Genomic DNA, 20,358 nt, shown 5'->3' on the forward strand with positions numbered 1-20,358 from the left:
TGCATCCATGGTCCTGGACTGGATCATAGACTAGGAAGACAAAATAACTGCAAAGGAAGTTACTGGGATAATTGGCACTATTTGAACATGGACTTTGAATTAGGTAATAGTATATCATTGTTAAACTTCCTGATTTTGAGAATTTACATTATGTAAGAGAATATCTCTGTTTTTAGGAAATACTTTGAAATATTTAGGTATAGAGGAACATGGTACCTGCAATTTACTTTCAAATGATTAGGAAAAGACATACTTACATAAAGAAAGCAATGGGGTCAAATGTAAGCGGTGAGTTTGGGTAAAAGTTATACGGGAGTTCTGTACTATTCTCGCAGATTTTCTGTAAATTTGAAATTACATCCAAAAAGTTCAAAAGGAGAAATATATCAAAGTGTTTGGTATGTGGAGAATCAATGTACTCTCACCTCATTGATGAGCCCTTTAGTTTTATACAGTAATGTGAATACAAGTCATTCAGTCATCAGTTTTTAATTTAGGAGTTTAAGAAAAAGAATGACCAGAAACTAGGTTTTTATCTTAAAGTACTTTGAGTCTAGTTGAGGAGAAAAGAGCAGTGCATACACAATCTGAACAAAATAAAATAATAAATAAATTCATTGTGTTTGGTATGTGATATGCTCTAAAACAAGTATTGGCAGATATTTTCTGTAAAGGGCCAGATAGAAAATATTTTTAGCCATTATGGTCTCTGTCACAACTGCTCAGCCATGCTTTTATAGTATGGAAGCAGCCATAGACAATACACATATAAATGAGTGTGTCTCTGTTCCAGTGAACATTATTACAAAGAGACTGCAGGCTGCATCTGGCCCAAGGGCTGGCCTATATTTACCCCCACTCTAAAATGTTAACAGGGTGGAGTTTTCCTAGGAACAGCTAGAGAATAGCGTGGTTAGTGGTGAAGGGTGTGGGCTCTGGAGCTACTCACACCTGGGTTCAAACCCTGTCAATGCTACTCACCAGTTACATGACACTGGGGGAGCTTCATACCTTTGCTTTCTCATTTGTGAAATGGGAATAAGAGTGGCTCCTCCACAGAGCGTGTAGAAGATTGTGGGTGTAGTAGTATCCTGACTGCAGACTTCTAACTGGTTTCCTGGCTCCTACTCTGATTCTCCTGCAGTCTCCTTCACAACATCCAGAATGAGCCCTCCAAAACGGAATCAGGTCATGTCATCCATGCTCACCCTTCTTCCCCCATGCTTCCCTGTCAAAGTTAGAATGGTAGCCAAGCTCTGTACCACTCCTGTAAAGCCCTCATCCTGGTGAGTCCCTCTGCTGGTGGTGTGTGCATTGTGCCAGCACCATCCTCATTCACAGTGCAGGGCCTTTGAGCTGGCTTTTCCGTCTTGGAGATTCTCATCTTACTATTCAGATTTCACAGTAAGAGAGCTCTTCCCTGGCTTCACAGTTAAGTAGGTACTCAATCTTTTTATCTTATTTTCATTCTTACCCCCTTTGATTGTCTGTTGTCTGTCTTTAACCCTTTAGAAAGTGAGCTGCATGAGACACAGTACCTTGTCCACCTGATTCTCCACGCCAAGCCCTGAGGACACCACCTTACAAAATCGGCAGTAAAATATCATTTGTGGAGTTAACATAATGGGTTCATACACACAAAATCCCTAACATAGTGACTGCCCCATAACTGGTATTTGGAAAGTGTTAGCTAAGATCATTACCGTACAGCCTGTAAGGTGTACATACGTATCTTAACAGAACATTGAAATGAATTAAGAAGCTTGAAAATGTGACCTGTGAAGAAATATCTGAAGATCCATGTCCTTTCACTCTAAGAAAAGAAAAATCACAGCGATTTACATCCCGTATCTGATTATTTATACAGATCTAGGGTAATAAAATGAACAGTTAAAAGTCTATGAATGAATTTGAATGCCTTTTTCCTGGAGCTTTCAAACTAGCAGGTTTACACTTATTTTTCTTCCTTCCCCACTCATCCATTTGTGACAGTTTCTGTAGGATGATAAACTCTTCCACAGGACCAGAAAGAAAGCAGAAAAGCTTGGGGCCTTCGGGCTGTCCCTGAACAATGGAGTGATTTAGCTCTCGCTTTGTTTCAGACGTCCATACAGAAGCTGTCCAGGCTGCGCTCGCTAAACACAAAGAAAGGAAGATGGCAGTGCCTATGCCTTCCAAACGCAGGTCCTTGGTTGTGCAGACCTCGATGGACGCCTACACACCCCCAGGTGAGCAGCAGGTCCCATGTGCTTCATGAAGTCAGTTCCAGCAACTGCGATCTTTCTAACTTTCAAAATCATGGTGCTGTAATTCAGATTTTGAGAACCAGAAGTCCAGAAATAGTAAATACGCTCTAAATAAAACTTGGAAGGAAAATTGGCATGATTATGTATATGTCTATATAAATAAGTGTTTTTAAACTTTTCATTTAGACTCAAATATGATACAGACTTTTTTTTTAAATCCTATAAAATTTTATTTAATTCTTTACAAAGCAAGAAAGAGTTTGTACGTCCATCCTTCTGACTGAAGCTGGATATCTCTTCGCTTAGCCTGGTGTATGCATATTCTCAAGTCTTTAAAATGTCAGTAGGTTGTAATGTTCTGTTAAGAAATTGAATGAATTGAAAAATTTAGGCAGTTACTTAAATCTGGTGTCATCAGTTTTTCCTGTGAAGTGCAGGTAGTATTTTGGGGTATCACAGCTGCTTGCTCTGCTATTGTGGTGCTGAAGCAGCCATGGGCAACATGTCAGTGAAAGGCCTGGCTATGTGTCAATAAAACTTTAGTCACAAAAACAGGCAGAGGGTTTGGTCCACAGGCCTTCCAACCCCTGATCTAAATGGTTGAAGGTAATATCCCATTATATTTCTGCTTTTGTTTAATCTTGAATTTTATATAACTACCTAAGATCTCTACTTAACTCTACCCAAATAATTATAATCTGTATCTCGTGATCTTCAAAACTGAAGTGAAATATGAAGTTAAACGTCCAGGTATCTATTAGAAACATGAAAGATTGAACCTAATTTACTTGATTTTTTTGTTGTGTGTTTCTCATTCCAACATTATTCATGTCGTTGTTGCCACTCTGTCTTTTCTGCAGATCTAAGTTACCTGGCACACCCCTTTGTTCATAAAAGAAATTTAGGGTGCAGTAAGAATAGTTGAACATACATAGCATTTTTTGGAGTCTTTTGAAGTTAGTCATGAGTGATTGCAAACAGTGAGGGTAATAGAAGCACACACTTCAACTCACAGATGTGGTCAAGTATATCCAGTACTGCTTCAAACAACTCTTAAGTCTTCAGCTTTACATGCCTTTAAAAGTGAAAGTCCTGAGCTTTGTAAGACAAAACTTAAATATTTAATATAAAACTTAGTTGTTTTGTTTTGTCTTAACAGATAATACCACAAGTGTTCTTTATCTCAAGAATTAATATTCTAATAGGAAAGGGTGTCCTTTTTGCCAATTTCCTTCCTTTTTGTCGAGCCACAGCATGTATTTTGGAGTCTTTTTAAATCAGCATAATTAATATACTTAATCCTATTTAGTTTATGGTTATAATTTGCCAAAATTTATAAGTGGTGAAAAATTATTTTGTGTTTATACAACAGACAGAATGGACTTATAAGAATAACAAACCCCACTTAAAATATATTTTAGCCAACTCTTTGGAACTAGACAGTATTCAGGGAGATGGACATTTTTCTGAGCCACTTTTTATGGGAAATGTTGAGTCTAAAGCACAAGGTGCAATGTGATTATTTGTGTATGTGCTTTTTCACATGTTGGATCCATCCTCATGAGTGTTGTTGTGTCATGCATGATAGACAAAACTTTCAGGAGAACGAACCTTGTACAAAGGTCTTTGCAAAATATAAAAGAATGTTATTGGAAATGAGTGTCATTTTTGGTGCAACATTTGCATTTAATTATTTGGTTAGCATTTTCATGTACACCATATAATACATTTTGTAAACTGTCATTCAGGAGTCCTAGTAACAGTATCACATGGGATAGTTTTGTACAATCATAAATGCCAACACCATCATCATAAAAATTTTCATTCATAACCTATTTTGTGCTTATCAGGAGTCTACATATTTGTAACTGTATTTGCTTGAAGAAAATCGTGGCTCAGCTTCATTTTCTCTCACTCTGTTTTCCTTGGTTGCTGATAGCATTTGTTAGAACTAATTTTGTGTCCAGTTTTCTTCAGAGAATATTCCTGAAGTTTATATTCTCTGCATAAAGTAACTGGTTGCTGACTAGTATCATAGTTTCTAGAAAATATATGATTAGGATCGTTGCAATTCCAGTCTTCTATAGATGAAACTTTGCTTTATTTTTCACGTACAAAAATATAAGAAGAATTTGTCAGTACTTTTGCTTCCAGCCGTAATGAAATAACTTACCAGACTAACCTATACACCATAAACAACTATAAAACTGCACAAAACAAATGAGATGACTGCTTTTAGGCAGTGGACCTCATTCAGGGAATCAAATGAAAATATGTCAAAGAACTAAATGAAAATATTATCTTAATACTTGAGCTGATCAGGGAAAGGAAAATTATTTTAAAAATTAATAGAAACTCTAGAAATGAAAAATATAATACAGAAATGATATTTTACTAGATCAGCTTAGCATCAGATTGGAGAAGTAGGATAAAAGAGTCTGTGAACTTAGATAAAGAGAAAGAAATTAGTCAAACTGAAGAATGAGGAGTCAAAAGATAAAAGAAAAATTAACAGAACCTGAAGCATCTGTGATACAATGTTAACATACTTATAATTGGAATCCAAGAAGGAAAAGAGAGTGAGAAAAGGGAAGAAAAACTACTTAAGGAAATAAGGGTCACAAACTTCTCAGATTGATGTAAAACACCACCTCACAGATCCCAGAAGTTCAGTGAACACTACGCAGATTAAGTATGAAAAGAATCATCCCTAAGTTAATAATAGTCCAAGTGCTGAAATCCAAAGGTTAAGAGGAAATCTTGAAAGTCATCAAAGGTAAACAGATATATAGCATACAGAAGAACGGTCATATGAATTATGAATACTTATGTGAAGATGCAGTGAAGGCCAGAAGACAATGAGAAGACATTTTTATAAAGTACCAAAAGGAAAAGACTGAAACTGTCAATTCATACTCAGTGAAAATATACTTCATAAACGAGGGTGAAAAAAAGGCATAATGAGACACATGAAAGCTCAGAGAATATGGTGCCAGCAGAACTGCAAACACACTAACAGATGTCATTTAGGCTGATGGGAGATGATCCCAGATAAAAATTTACATCTATGAAAAGGAAAGAAGAACACTGGAAACAGTAAATAGCTGGGTAAACGTAAAATTCTATGCTTTTTCTTGTAATTTTCTTTAAAACAACAATTGCACAAAAGACAAGGCCAGGTGAATGGAATTATACTGTTGTATGGTTATGAAGTAGGAAGCAGAAAATGGAAAGAATGAAATGAATAGTGTCAGGTGTGATGTGAGATGGGAGAGAAAGTTTGTAGTGTCAGATTTGAAGAGCAAACAGTTACAGTATTGACCCCATATGGACCCATTGAGGATTCATATTCTTAGCCCTAAAGTAACCACTAAAAAAAATGAGAAGAGGCATATGTAAGAATTTAATAGAGAACATAAAATGAAACTCTTAAAAAATATTTGGGGGGCTTCCCTGGTGGCTCAGTGGTTGAGAGTCCGCCTGCCGATGCAGGAGACACAGGTTTGTGCCCCGGTCCAGGAAGATCCCACATGCCGTGGAGCGGCTAGGCCCGTGAGCCATGGCCACTGAGCCTGCGCATCCGGAGCCTGTGCTCCGCAACAGGAGAGGCCACAACAGTGAGAGGCCCGCGTACCGCAAAAAAAAAAAAAAACTTGGTTAATAGAAACAAAGGTGGGAAAAATCAACAACAGAGATTAAAATAGGAGGAATGAATGGAAAACAAATAGCAAAATGTTAGATGCAAACTCACTCATATCAATTATTACAATAAATGTAAATGGACCAAACGCCCACTTAAAAGATAGGGATTGTCAGACTGAATAAAAAAGGAAGATACATCTATATGTTGTCTACAAGAGACACATTTGAATATAAAAACAAGGATAGTTAAAAATAAAATGATGAAAAAATATACAATGCAAACATAAAGCATAGGAAGGTGAACAAGTCTATATTAATATTAGACAAAGTAGACAGCAGGACAAAGTAGTACCAGATATAAAGATGAACATTGCATATTGGAAAATGAGCAATTCACCAGGAAGTTATAACAATGAATATTTATATACCTAAAAACAGAGCATTATAATTTATAAGGCAGAACCTGGCATAATGAAGGGAAAAATAGAAAAAACAAAAATAATAATTGGAGATTCTTAAAATATTCTTCTTAAATAATCATAAGAAAGTTGTCAAAACAACACTATCAACCAACTTGATGTAGTTGATACTTACAGAATATTATGCCCAACTATTGAGGAAAACACATTCCTTTTTAATACCATTCTTGGGGTATAATTTACATCCCATAAAATTAGCACATTGTAAGTGTATAATTTAATGACTTGTAGTATATATATAGATTGTGAAGCTGTTGGTGCAGTCCAGTTTTAAAGCATTTCCTTCTCCCCAGAAAGTTTCCTTGTGCCCATTTGCAGTTAATTCCCATTCTCACATCCAGGCCTAGGGAGCATTTGATCTGATTTATACACCTCTAAGAATATTCTAGACATGGTGTAAATGAATTAATAAAATATATCCTTCTGTATCTTCTTTAGCATGTTTTTGAGTATCCATTTTGTAGCATCAGTAGTTCATTCTTATTGCAGAATTTTATTCTATTAGATAGATATGCCACATTTTGTTTATCCAGTCACTAGTTGATGGATATTTAGCTTGTGTCCACTTTTCAGCTATTATGAATAATGCTGCTATCAACATTTATGTGCATATATTTGTGTATATATATAATTTCATTTATCTTGGGTAGATTCCTAGGAGTGGAATTAATGAGTCTTATGGTAAGTTTATGTTTGACTTTTAAGAAACTGTCACATTGTTTCCATACTGGCTATACCATGTTATATTCCGACCAGCAACGTATAAAGATTCCAGTTTCTCAGCATCCTCACCAACACTTGGTATTGTCCTTATTTGTTTAATAGTCATTCTAGTGGATATGAAATAGTATTTCATTATGGTTTTAATTTTCATTTCCCTAATGACTAATGATGCTAAGGATCTTTTTGTGTGCTTGTTAGCCATTTGTATATATTCACTGGTGAAATGTCCCGATTTTTTGCCCATTCTTATTTTTTTATTTATTATTTTTTAAATTTTATTTATTTATTTTTGGCTGTGTTGGGTCTTCATTGCTGCATGTGGGCTTTCTCTAGTTGCGGCAAGCAGGGGCTACTCTTCGTTACGGTGTGCGGGCTTCTCATTGCAGTGGCTTCCCTTATTGTGGAGCACGGGCTCTAGGCATGCGGGTTTCAGTAGTTGCAGCACGCGGGCTCAGTAGTTGTGGCTCACGGGCTCTAGAGCACAGGCTCAGTAGTTGTGGCACACGAGCTTAGTTGTTCTGCGGCATGTGGGATCTTCCCAGGCCAGGGATCGAACCCGTGTCCCCTGCATTGGCAGGCGGATTCTCAACCACTGCGCCCCCAGGGAAGCCCCTTTGCCCATTTTTAAAATGAGTTGTCTGTCTTCTCACTGGTTAAGAGTTCTTTATATAGTCTGAATACAAGTTCTTTATCAGGTATACAATTTGCAAACTGTAGTTTGTCTTTTCTTAACGTTGTCTGTGGTGGAGAGAATTATGGCTCCCTCCAAAGATATCCATGTCCTAATTTCTAGAACTTGTGAATATATTACCTTACATTGTAAAAAAGACTTTGCAGTTATGATTAAGTTAAGCATCTTGAGATAGGGCAGTTATCCTGGATTAACCAGGTGGGCCCACTGTAATCAAAGAAGTCTCTATTCAGGCAGAGAATGAGAAATACAATACTGTGTAATCTCAGTCACATGTGGAATCTTAAAAAAAAAACTCACAGAAAAAGAGATCAGATTTGTGGTTACCAGAGGCAGGGAGTGGTGGGAGAGGGAATTGGAGGAAGGTGGCCAAAAGGCAAAAACTTCTTGTTATAAGTACTAGGGATGTGATGTACAATATAACTATAGTTAACGCTGCCATATGATCTATGTGAAAGTTGTTAGAGTAAAATTTAAGAGTTCTCATCACAAGGAAGAAAGTTGTTTTTTCTATTTATTTTATATGAGATGATGGATGCTAACTAAAGTTACTATGGTAATTATTTCCTAATATATGTAAGTCAAACGATTATGCAGTACACTTTAAACTTATACAGTGATAGATATCAATTATATTTCAATAAAACTGGAGGAAAAAAGGTCCTTAGGGAAGAGTATCAAAGTAAAAAAAAAAAAAAAAAAAAGATAATGAACCAGAGGTTGGAGGGATACACTTTAAAGATCGATGAAGGGGCCATGAGCTGGTGACACAGGTGGGCTCTAAGAAGGTAGAAAAGGTAAAGGAGTAGATTCTCCCTTGAAGCCTCCAGAAGGAATAAAACCCTGCCAACACTTTGATCTTAGACACTGGCCTCCAGAACTGTTAAGAGTGTAAATATGCGCAGTGTTGTAAGCCAGTGAATTAGTGGTGACTTGTTATGTTACCCACAGCTTAAGAGTTCTCCATTTTGATGAAGTTCAATTCATCAGTTATTTTATGGATTGTGCTTTAGGAAGTTTCAGAAATTTTATAGTTTTAGTTCTTTCACTCAGGCCTGTGATCCATTTTGAATTAATTTTTATTTATGGCATCTATGTTTTTTTACTTTGGTTTGGTTTTTTGATACATGAATATTCAGTTGCCCAGCCCATTTGTTGCAAAGATGATCTTTTTCTCATTGAATTATCTTGGGATCTTCGTCAAAAATAAATTGACCATGATCATAAATGTAGGACTATATTTCTGGGTTCAGTTCTGTTCCATTGAAATATATGCCTATTCTTGTGCTAATATCACTATCTTGATTACTTTAACTTCATAGTAAGTTTTAGTATCAGGTAATGAAGTCCTCCATCTTCCTCAAAATTATTTTGGCTATTCTCAGGCCTTTGCATTTCCAAATAAATTTTAAAATAAGCTTTCAATTTCTTAAAGCCTTCTGGGATTTTACTAGGTATTGTTTTAATTTTTTGTTAGATATATTGCTAAGTGTTTTATCCTTTTTGATGCTGTCATGATGGAATTGTTTTCTTAATTTCATTCCCTTATTGTTCAGTGCTAGTATCTTATAAAGATATTTCGTATCTTTTTTTGGTGGTCCTGTGAATTTAAGAAGTCAGATGTATAACTATGCAACTCTTTTCACCTGCCACAGTGACAACGCATGCTAACTGATTGGATGGCTGGATTTTGACTTCTGACTACTAGATCAACGTGTGCTTGTTCCCTGGGAGGTGGGAATAATTTGCAGTCTGTCCAGCCAGAAAAGGGTGTGGGGGAGCATTGATGCCTATCTGCTTTGATAAGAGATATCTTGGTTCTCTCACTCTGTGTGTGCTTGTCCCGCTGCAGAAATTCATCTTGTCCCATTGTCTTTTAGTCTTCTCAACAGAGGCAGTCCCCATTAAAGAACTTTCTTGGAGGCTCCACTCAACAAATTTTGATTGAGTCCCCCCCAACCCCCCACTTCAAGGATAACTGGAAAATTAGCTGGGCACATTGATGACTTTGTCAATGCAAAGGTAGTTCTGGATGCTGAGAATATCCGGGTGCTGGCAGATTCATTGTCTGGTGAGAGCCTTCTTCCTCGTAGTCGTCCATGTTCTCACTGTGTCCTTACATGGCAGAAGGGGCTAACTCATTTATTAATTCAAGAATTTTTCCATGTGTTCCTTAGGATTTCCTACATATAAGATCATGTCATCTGTGAATAAAGACCGTTTTACAACTTCCTTTCTAATCTGGTTGGATGCCTTTAATTTTTACTTTTCCCTGTAGTTCACTGGCCAGAACGTGCTGGATAATGTTGAATAGAAGTGGCAAGAGGGGACATTCTTGCCTTGTTCTTATCTTAGGGGAAATGTATTCAGTCTTTTACCAGTATATACAGTGTTAGCTATGGGTTTTCATGAATGCCTTTCATCAGGTTGAGGAAGTTTCCTTCCATTCCTGCATTGTTGAGAGGCTTTATCATGAGTGGGTGTTAGGTTTTGTAAAATACTTTTTCTGACTTTTAAGGTTAACATACTTTTTTTTCTCTTTATTCTACTAATATGATATATAACATTAATTCATTTTTGAATGTCAAATTAACCTTAATTCATGTTCATATGTGTAATCCTGGTTACCACTTGGTCATTTTACATGTTGCTTGATAATGTTTGCTAATATTTTTGAGGATTTTAGTGTCTATATCATGAATGATATTGTTCTGTAGTTTTCTTATGAAAAGATGGGGTGGGAAATGAAAGATTGATTTGTAAAGGGGCATGAGAAAACTTTTGGGGAGGTGGTAATGTTCTGTGTGGATATACGGGTGTATACATTTCTCAGAAGTCTTAAGTCTGAGGACTTGAATAGATATTTTTCCAAAGAAGATATACAAATGGCCAATAATTACATTTAAAGATACTCAACGTCACTGATCATTAGGGAAATGCAAATCAAAATTACAAAGAGATACAACTTCACACCCATGAGGATGGTTACTATCAAAAAAAAAAAAAGGAATAGAAAATAACAAGCGTTGGTCAGGATATGAAGAAATTGGAACCCTTATGCACTCTTGGTGGAAATGAGGTGCATAGAGGTGCAGCCTCTATGGAGAACAGAATGGCAGTTCCTCAAAAAATTAAAAATAGAATTTACTATATGATCCAGTAATTCCACTTCAGAGTACATACCCAAAAGAATTTAAAGGAGACTCTCAAAGAGATATTTATATACCTGTGTTCACAGCAGCATTATTCACAACAGCAAAAACATGGAAGCAACCCAAGTGTCCACAGCAGATGAACGGATAACAACATGTGCTCTGTACATATCATGGAATGTTATTCAGCCTTAAGAAGGAAGGAAATTCTGACACATGCTGCAAAGTGGATGAACCTTGAGGACATTATGCCAAGTGAAATAAGCCAGTCACAGAAAGACAAAAGTGCGATTCCACTTACATGAGGTACTTAGAGTAGTCAGAATTACACAGCGAGAAAGTAGAGTGGTGGTTGTCAGGGGATGCGGGGGGGAAGGGGCAATGGAGAGTTACTGTTTAATGGGGACAGAGTTTCAGTTTTACAAGGTGAAATGAGTTAAGTGGATGGATGGTGGTGAAATGAGTTATGGGGAGGGTTGTCCAACATTATGAATGTATTTAATATCACTGAACTGTATGCTTAAAAATGGTTAAAATGGTAAAAATTTATGTTATGTGTATTTTACCACAATTTCAAAAAAATTGAAAAAATTCTTAGGTCTGAATTCCAAAAATATAAATTTTATTTTTATGTAAATTATAATTCTAAGTTATTTTAAAAGGAAGGACAAGGGAAGAGAATCTGTTGGCCTTCTAATATTATTGTTGCTTCTGTAACAAATTTCTAATAGATAAACTTTAAAAAAATTTCTAGACAGCCTAGGTCACGTCACAATGATAATAAAATGCAATGTAAATATCCTTTACAAATATTGCTGTGTTAAAGAAAAAGTCCTTGTAAATCAACCATACTCCAATAAAAATTAATTTTAAAAAAGAACAGTAACTAATACATTAGTAAGTGCTTAATAAGTATTGATGAATGAATGAGTGAATAAACAGCAAAATTAACGTTAAAAAAAGAAAAAGTCCTATTTCTTGATTTAAGACAAATTACCCTTTCATTTATTCTCAGTAAATGTTCTAGAGCTACTCTCATCCTTTTTCCCTCCTAGCGTCTCACATAACTCACCTATATGTATGATCCTAAATGTCATTCTTATATTGAAGTTTAAATAACAAGTATACAACGATTCGTTCTTGAAAACCTTGCTTCTAGGTGAAAAGTTATTAAATGAATACTATTTCCATTAATTTTAATGCAAAAAGTGACATGTTTTTGCTCAATCCAAGATACACAGTTTTCATAGACAGCAAAATAAATCTAGTAAATAATGAAAAACTTTTATAAGGAACAAATATAAAAGTAAATGCATTTAGTTTGATCACAGAATGTAGTGTGGTGATTTACTGTCCACCTGAAAGGAGGAGGCAGAGTCCTTAGATGTAGGTTGGTAGAGAAGTCCAGATCATTCATTGGGAGAGGCAGGAGGATGAGACTGGCCACACTCACATGGAACTTAAAATAGCACATGACTCAGAGAAACACCTCGGTATAAAGAAGGGCTACAGGGCGTCACACTTCGAAATGCTTGAAAGTTCAGTGTCTTTTAGAAAACGCCACCTTGACCTTCTCGCTTGGTGTCTGAGTACACAGAAAACATTTGGTTTCTCCCTCAAACTCTTGAGTGGAGGAAATTGGTGAGTATGTCTTTGTCTGAGATTGTAATGTCACAACTTTCTGTAGCATATATATGTAAGGTGTTTTGGATGAAGACTTCACTACAGTGAAAAATAATTTGTCATCTGAAAAGTGTGTAATTTTTCAAGAGTGTTCAAAGGTCGTCGATCAGTTAGTGTGGGAGGTAGGTCTGTGTTCGCAGTGTTTGGAGAGGGACTAATCCTGGGGGGTGCTTCTTTGCTGTGATATACACGGCTGATCACCTGCCTCCCACAGATACCTCCTCTGGCTCAGAAGACGAAGGCTCGGTGCAGGGCGACTCCCAGGGGACCCCCACCTCCAGCCAGGGCAGCATCAACATGGAGCACTGGATCAGCCAGGCCATCCACGGCTCCACCACCTCCACCACCTCCTCCTCTTCCACCCAGAGTGGGGGGAGTGGCGCCGCCCACAGACTGGCTGACGTCATGGCTCAGACGCACCTAGGTGAGTGCCCTGCTGGGCAGTCGTCTGTGTAATTCTCGTTGTCCTTAACGTCTGAGTGGCTGCTGAGTAACCCTGCCCTTTTTATTTTGAAATTTCTCTATTTGCGCATCTCGACCATGGAATCCATCCGAGGGACAGAACAGAGCCCCACTCCCGCTTCTGGGCTGCTTTGTTGCGTTGGTTTTACTGTTTTGTGAAACCCTTGGTTTTACTACTCTTTACATCCCAGACGTCTCCTCTGCTTGTAGAGGAATGCGTTCTTGTTCATTAGAGAAACTTGCAGCCGTATCTGGTTACATGCTTTCTTCTCCTCATGCTAAAATATGCTCCTAAATGAAATTTTAATTATGCTAATGAACAAGGCTGGGGACTTCAGAGTGAGTTTGCCCTTACTTTGGAAGTTACTTAGGAAGGGGAGGCTTTCATCACTACTGCTTATATAGTTTTCTGCCATAGGCATTCAGCTTTCTGGGGTGGTTCACGTTACTTTGTGTGTAGGTTCCACGATACATGGGATCCTCTGTATTTAAAAAAGCACAGAGTTAGGAAGCATTGGTAAGATGTTTGGAAATAGTGTAAAACAAGAGATGAAGTGAGAATTATTAGAGGAAAGGAGCATATTGGATGAGCAGGGGGCTGCGTGGAGGGGGTGAGTAAGGGTCCTGTTTCTCTGCCTGCACCCCAGCCGCCCCCCACTCACTGTGCCACATTCATCTGATGTGGAAGGCACAGCATGAGGTCCAGATCTGTCTGATCCATTTTCAGCTGTGGATTGAGATTTTTAAACATTTCAATAAAAAATGACTCACAAAGTAAATTACTTGCTTTGAATGTGGTGCCAAGATGGTTCAGTATGTTCTCCATTCAAATGGGGTGGACCAGGGTCAGCCGCATCCAGGGACATGGAAGTTGCCCCTCCCTGTGCAGTGGTTGATCATCGAGCACAGGGCAGGTGCACGGCATCCTCCCACATCTATCCTCTTATCCGAAAACTCCATGTTTAGAAAGTAGGTAAGTGAAATGAATGAATGAAATACTCTGCCAGCTTCTCAGACTCAAAAAGTATTTCTAGATTATTGGCTACTTGACAAGAGTCAGAGGAATTCCAAACTGACTTCTCAGGACTTGGCCCCAGTGGCACTTGCTCAGCATGAAGTTGAGGTTAAAAGCAACAGCCTTTTCAGAATCAGCAGTGAGACTGGTTGTCTACCAGCAGGACACAGGCAGCCGGTTGGGAGGGCTGGGTCTGGTCCCAGTTCTCACGTTAACAGCTGCCGGCTTCTTCAGAAGTCAGTGTTCCCTGCTCTAGTTTTTTAGTGGAAAGAAAAGGAATGATAATGTCTTTCCTTTGTACCCATTGCGAGTAAAAAGGAGAAAATAGGAAAATTCTCCGCAGTTTTTAAAGTAACACTCACATGCAAAGTAGTAGTATTAAATTTCAGTTTAAAACGTTTTCGGGAACATACACTGGTTAATGTGTACTGAGAACCTCTATTTGAAATCATAGATAAAAATAAAGCAGAAATGTATATGACCATTAAAGAGTTTCAGATGCTAAAATTTCTTCCTCTGTGTTTTGGAACCTGAGATAGCCCTGAGGCTCAGTCCGTGTGCTTTGTCTGGTAGCCACCTGGGCGGGGGAGATGTGGAACTCCCTCCACCTCTGCCCCTCGCTCTTACCTTAGGAATGTGTGTTTTCTGACTGAGTACACTTCTAAGGAAATATCAGGAATCTTACCAAGAGAAACACATAATTTTGAACAGATTACTCCCTGCATTTGTTTCTCCCTTAATGTAGTTACATGTGGAATATTGGAGGAAATTATAGCATGGAGAATTAAATTTATCCGAACTATAAAAGGTTACGTTACTCAGGTACGTTAAGACTCAGTGTAACCTAAATATAGCTTCTCAGTGTGTGACATTTCAGTAATTTCTAATTTGGCACATAGATAAGTTCCTAGAGTATCTAGGAATTTTCTGTAAATATGAAAAAAATTTTTTGAAAGAAAGCAGTGGCAAAATAATAAAATAAGAAAAAGAGAATTAAAATATTTTACTCCAGGGCTTCCCTGGTGGCGCAGTGGTTGAGAGACCGCCTGCCGATGCAGGGGACACGGGTTCGTGCCCCGGTCCAGGAAGATCCCACATGCCGCGGAGCGGCTAGGCCCGTGAGCCATGGCTGCTGAGCCTGCGTGTCCGGAGCCTGTGCTCCACAACGGGAGAGGCCACAACGGTGAGAGGCCCGCGTACCACCAAAAAAAAAAAATTTTTTTTTACTCCTGTGGCAAAAGCAAAAGAAGTAAAAAGTCAGAATTGGCAGTGTTCAACCTTTTGTTGAGGCCATCAGAAGCCTACAAATAAGAAAATATTCTGTGTATGTCTGTGTTTTAAGGAATTTAGGGTCAAATAAACCACCAACTTGTAGTACCTCTGGTCCCTCAAGGTGAAGTACTTGGATAGAGTCTGTAGAAACCTCTTTGCCCAAAGGGTAGAGGAAAGACAAGCGTTTAAAGACCATGAAGAGGCGCTAACAAGTGGATGGTACTTCTGCTTTGTGGTTGTTGGAATGAAATCCTGCGTCCTTGTGGGTCCATCCTGACAGCATGACAGGGACACTGCACATGCATCTCCCGTCAGGCTGGCTTAGCATACCACACGGTCCCCGTCCAGGTGGTTTTTCCTCCTATGGTTCTGCTTGTTGTTATTCACACTTAAAACACTGACAATGAGGGCTCAAGACGTTCCCCATCCTGAGATGCTAAGGCCTGAGATGTGCACATTTGTGACACAAGAAGATGGACGTGCCATGCGACGGCTCCCTGCAGCTCAGACAGAACAGGGCCTGCACATCATTAAGGGCCCTCTCTCCACAATGATAGAGAACCAGAAGGTGTTTATTCAGAACCTCTGTGCATGTCATGTTCTTAAGACAGTTGGAAAGGAAAGGATCAACACCTCTAAAATATTTTATCATTATCAAAAGTCAAGGAGCATAATTTAGAGTAACCAGGAGAATTAAAGCAACACTTTGAAACTTCAAGAGGCATATTTGTAAAAGGTACTAGAGTAACATATTATAGGAATTAGTAAGCTACATAGAAATGGAGAAACTGAAGAGAAACTATTAATACATTTCTAGATTAAGAAATAAGAAGAAAGCATAATAGATAACATTGTTGTATATTCAGAATCAAAATTTGTATATTCAGGAAATTAAAGAGACTTCTGCATGAGCTGTTCTCTTATTTTGTAGCTCCAGATGTATAGGTAAGGTCTGTGTCACCCTTTGTAACTGACACATCTGAGATGTTGTCACATTCGGGTTTCATCTGCATGTGTTGGGGGTGTATTGTCATTAGCCAGATATTCATAGAAGTTATTGCCATTTCCAGACTATCTTAGAATTCGTCAGCATGAATGCCACTTTTGGTGTGTGCAGTTTGTATCAGCAAGGAAATTCTCATCAGGTTTCTTGCCTCTGATCCTGGTAAGCAGATAGATGTGTCCCCATGTGCTTGATGCATAGTTAGCCTGGAGCCTGGCAGCTGTTGTCTGGACCTAGATTCTGGTGTTCTAGGGAATTTGTTCAGAGGGCTGCATAGCCACCGTTGTGATGTTACCCTAATTTATTTATGTATAATCATCCACAGTATCAAAGAATTCTTTTATAATCTCTTTATCAATACTTTTCAGACATTTACAGTCTTAAAATATTAACTACACACCGAGGATGGTAATATTAGCAAAGCCTGCACACTTGGGGCTGGGGTCTCCCTGCTATACCCTCACTCCCCTCCTGGCTGGGGCATCCCTGCATCTAGAGCTTCATGATTCAAAGGCAGGGTCAGTGAATTTTTCCAGGAAAAGACCAGAGAGTGGATATTAAGCTTTGTGGGCCATGCAGTCCCTGTGGCCGCTGCTGAATTCCGCTGGCTCAAGAGCAGAAGACAGTGCGAGAACCATAGGCATGGCTGTGCCCCCACAAAACTTCATTTATAAATGCAGCTGACAGACCACCCTGTGAGCCATAGTTTGCCAACTCCTGTTTTAGAGAGTTTTAAGCCATGCTATTGAAAAAGTAAGCAGGAAAAGACAATTTGCATTAGGTAACACAAGGCCGATGAGACTCTTCCATCAATTACTGCGTGTTTCTCGTGGCTCTTTGAGTGATACAGTACTAAAAGAGAGAGGGATCTCTCACTGGCCGACGTGACTGTGGGAATTTTTAGTTAGGTCCTAGGTCTGGCTTCTAATCCTGCATTGTCTTTCTCAGTTCGTAATAAAGCTGAGATCTGCACAGATACTGAAATTGAGTGAAAGTCACCATGGATCTTTTTCTGTCCCCTTGTCGAACATCTTTAACCACTGATCCTTTTCCAGCTGAGATGTTTCCATGTCTTTCTCCATTCATTTTTTGCTATGTTTCCTTTTCTGGGGAAGAAAGCTCCTTCTTTCCAAGACTCATCTTTTCATCCTCATTCTGGATTCTGGCTCCTCCCAAATCTGCTAGCTCAGCTCTTTTCTCTTTTGTATCTTAGCTTCCCCCATCGGTGAACCGGAGCTTTGGCTGTGATGATCACTCATTCCCTCCTCTCCCGGCCTGCACGACACCCTGGTTCTCCTTCCTGCTCTGTCCTTTCCTCTCCTCTGGTGGCTCCTCTCCCCACCCTGTCTCTCTGTGTTTTTGCCCATTTCATCCACTCCCACAGTTTTCGAGGCCATCTGCTCTTTCACGACCTTCAGATCTGTACTTCCTTCACCCGTCCACATTTCAGAGTGCCTCTTGACCCTGCACCTCAGCCCTACGCTGTGGCCCCAGATCGGCTCGTCTGACAAGGTCCTGCACTCCCAGGAGCAGGCTCCAGACCTCGCCGTCCTTGGCTCCTCCTTCCACAGACCAGCACAGTCCCTGTTGGGTAGTGTTTGGCTACCCTGTGTCTTGCAGGCCTCCTTCCTCTCCGTTACTGCTCCCAGGACCCTGCATCCAGACAGCTCACCTCCCATCTCAGTGCTGCAGCCCCTTCCAGCCTCATATCTGTCCCGTTCATATTGTCCTTGTTGCCCTGTTGATGCTCTTCGGGCACAGATCTGCTCCGGTTTCTTGTCTCCAAAAATGCTTTGGGATTTTTGCCACTCGAAACTGATTTTGTTTATTTGGATTTTATACTTAGAATCAAAGTAATGATTTTTGACTCACAAGTATCCTAACCCTTCATCCAGTGCCTACTCCACGCTGCAGGAGTACCTCGGAGCCTGCCGCTCACACGTTGGTGCACACAACCAACCAAATAGAAAGATGTCTGTTCAGTTCTTCTCTTTCTCCCAGTGTTCAAATGCAGTCATTTACACTTAATGCCATGAGTTTCACAGATTCTTTCTTGGAAGTCATGAGAGGAAAGGATTCCCATGCAAGGGGAGAAATGGCAGAGCGGGAGCCTTTGGGCCTGAGAGCGAGGATGGCAGTGTCACCATCACTGCAGAATGTCACGGTGTAGTGTCGCTTGTGCCCTCAGACTTGGTGAGGAGCGAGTAGCAGCACTCTTGTTCCCCAGGTGAGAAGACCCAGGCTTAGGAAGATGGATGTGATGCCAAGGGCGCCCAGCTAGTGAGTGGTCAGCAGGAACCAGACTCCTGTCTGTCGGGTGTAGGAGCACCTGCTCGTGACACTCCAGTCCTGCTTCCTCCTCAGTGTCTGTGTTCCAGCTTGGCCCTGCTTGTTAAAAACAGAACAAGAGCTCTTTGCAGACAGAAATGCAATTAAACTTTGCATAAACAGTAAAAGTTCCAGCATCCCCATCACAATCCTGCTGGGTCTGTGGTCTGTACAGGCTTGTGATGATCGGAGCCCTTCAGCTTGAATTTGAATTTGCAGATATAAAAGTCAAGAAGCTATTGTCTGAAGTTAAAGATTTCTGTTCTGATATTAGAACATCCCGAGATTTGTCTAACGGTAACTATCCCATCTTTATGGATTTTTGTGGCATAAATGTGGGAGGGAGGCCGTTCCAGTTCTGAGAACCTGTGTAATGCTTCTAAAGTCAACCTCTGAGAGCCTTGGCTGAGAGAAATGTTTGAATATAGAACCACTGAGCCCTTTCTAACTATCTCCAGGTTTAGTCTGCAAATTTGAAAAGCAACTGTGAATCGCCATTAGCAGTATCACACACACTCTCACAGGTAACCAGAGTATACTGTTCTGTCCCTGAGTGATTATTAAAGGATTAAGGAGATAAATCCTCACTTACATTGTCATGCGTCAGTATGACACATGGGTGAGACACCAGTAGAGCTCTCCTGTTGGGGGCTTCTGTCAGAGCCAGGGAGGTTGGACATTGCTGGGGAAACCAAGGAGGAAGTCCTGCTCTTCTCATGAGCTGTGCTTGGAAGATGGGTCGGTGCAGTGGGCAGCTGAGCAGCGTCTCCAGCAGCCACGCTGGATGCTCTGCCGTGAGGCCAGCTCCTTCCCTCAGCATCGTTGCAGGTGCCTTTCACCACCTGTCACCTCCATATTTTCATTGAGGAACCTGGTTTTCTGCTGCCATGTGGAGGGCACAGCCATGTCATCTTAGGGAGCCAGGGCAGCTGGGTGGACGGGTGGTCTGAGGGCCTGTATCGCTTTCTGCTCAGTGACTGTGGAGGTTGGATGGACCGTAGGAGACACAGGAGGGGGCTTGTTGATGGGTGGAAGGCTGGGTCCCTCTGAACTCGTCTCTCCTTATCTATCATCAGTTAGTGGACCACGAGCACGTTGCTTTCTACATGTGAAAACCAGATTTCCTCTTTTTCTTCTCTTAATTTAGAAGTTATTTGGGGACTGAAAAATAACAGGCTGGGAGGTAGGATCTCTGACCACTGATCCCTGAGGTTCCCAGCCATACAGTTAGAATTAAAGAAAGCTGCTTTTCAGTGGTGTGAGAACCAGAAGCATGTTATCTCTAGTCGTCAAGTGCTCCAGTATATTCATTCTTACGTTCATTCATTCTTTGAACTTTCACTCCAACATTTGCTGTGTGCAAACGACATGAGCTGGGTGTTGTACGACTTCAGCATCTGAGTAGGACACAGGAGCTGGACTGAGCTGGATGCCTGCAAGAGCAGGAGATGAGGAACGAGTTAGTTCAAGGAAGCAGGGAATTTCCAACGCAGAGCTGAGCAGGAAGACCAGCTAGTAACCTGAAACGGTCATGGCCAAAACAGCTGTCCAAAACGGGTGGATAGTTGGCAAGAGTAACAGACTAAAATCCGGAGTGGGAGGGGGATGCAGTGAGATGGGACCCCTGGTACTGATGGCTCCAAAACAGCAGATACTATCGTG

The 20,358-nt window shown here is 40.0% G+C and overlaps 1 protein-coding gene across 3 annotated transcripts in view; it reads left to right on the forward strand.

The window, feature by feature from the left end:
• The window catches only part of DIP2C (DIP2 acetate--CoA ligase C (putative)), a 186,786-nt gene that overhangs the window by 38,854 nt on the left and 127,574 nt on the right, over positions 1-20,358 (forward strand). For all 3 annotated transcript variants that reach the window (XM_024742794.1, XM_024742793.1, XM_024742792.1), the window contains 2 exons: positions 2,103-2,228; positions 12,831-13,040. In XM_024742794.1, coding sequence (XP_024598562.1) covers positions 2,156-2,228; positions 12,831-13,040 — 283 coding nt within the window. In that variant the 5' untranslated portion in view covers positions 2,103-2,155. The remainder of the gene's footprint in view (positions 1-2,102; positions 2,229-12,830; positions 13,041-20,358) is intronic.

Source organism: Neophocaena asiaeorientalis, unplaced genomic scaffold (assembly GCF_003031525.2).
Source record: "Neophocaena asiaeorientalis asiaeorientalis breed wild unplaced genomic scaffold, Neophocaena_asiaeorientalis_V1.1 scaffold155, whole genome shotgun sequence".
NCBI classification, from domain to species: Eukaryota; Metazoa; Chordata; class Mammalia; order Artiodactyla; family Phocoenidae; genus Neophocaena; species Neophocaena asiaeorientalis.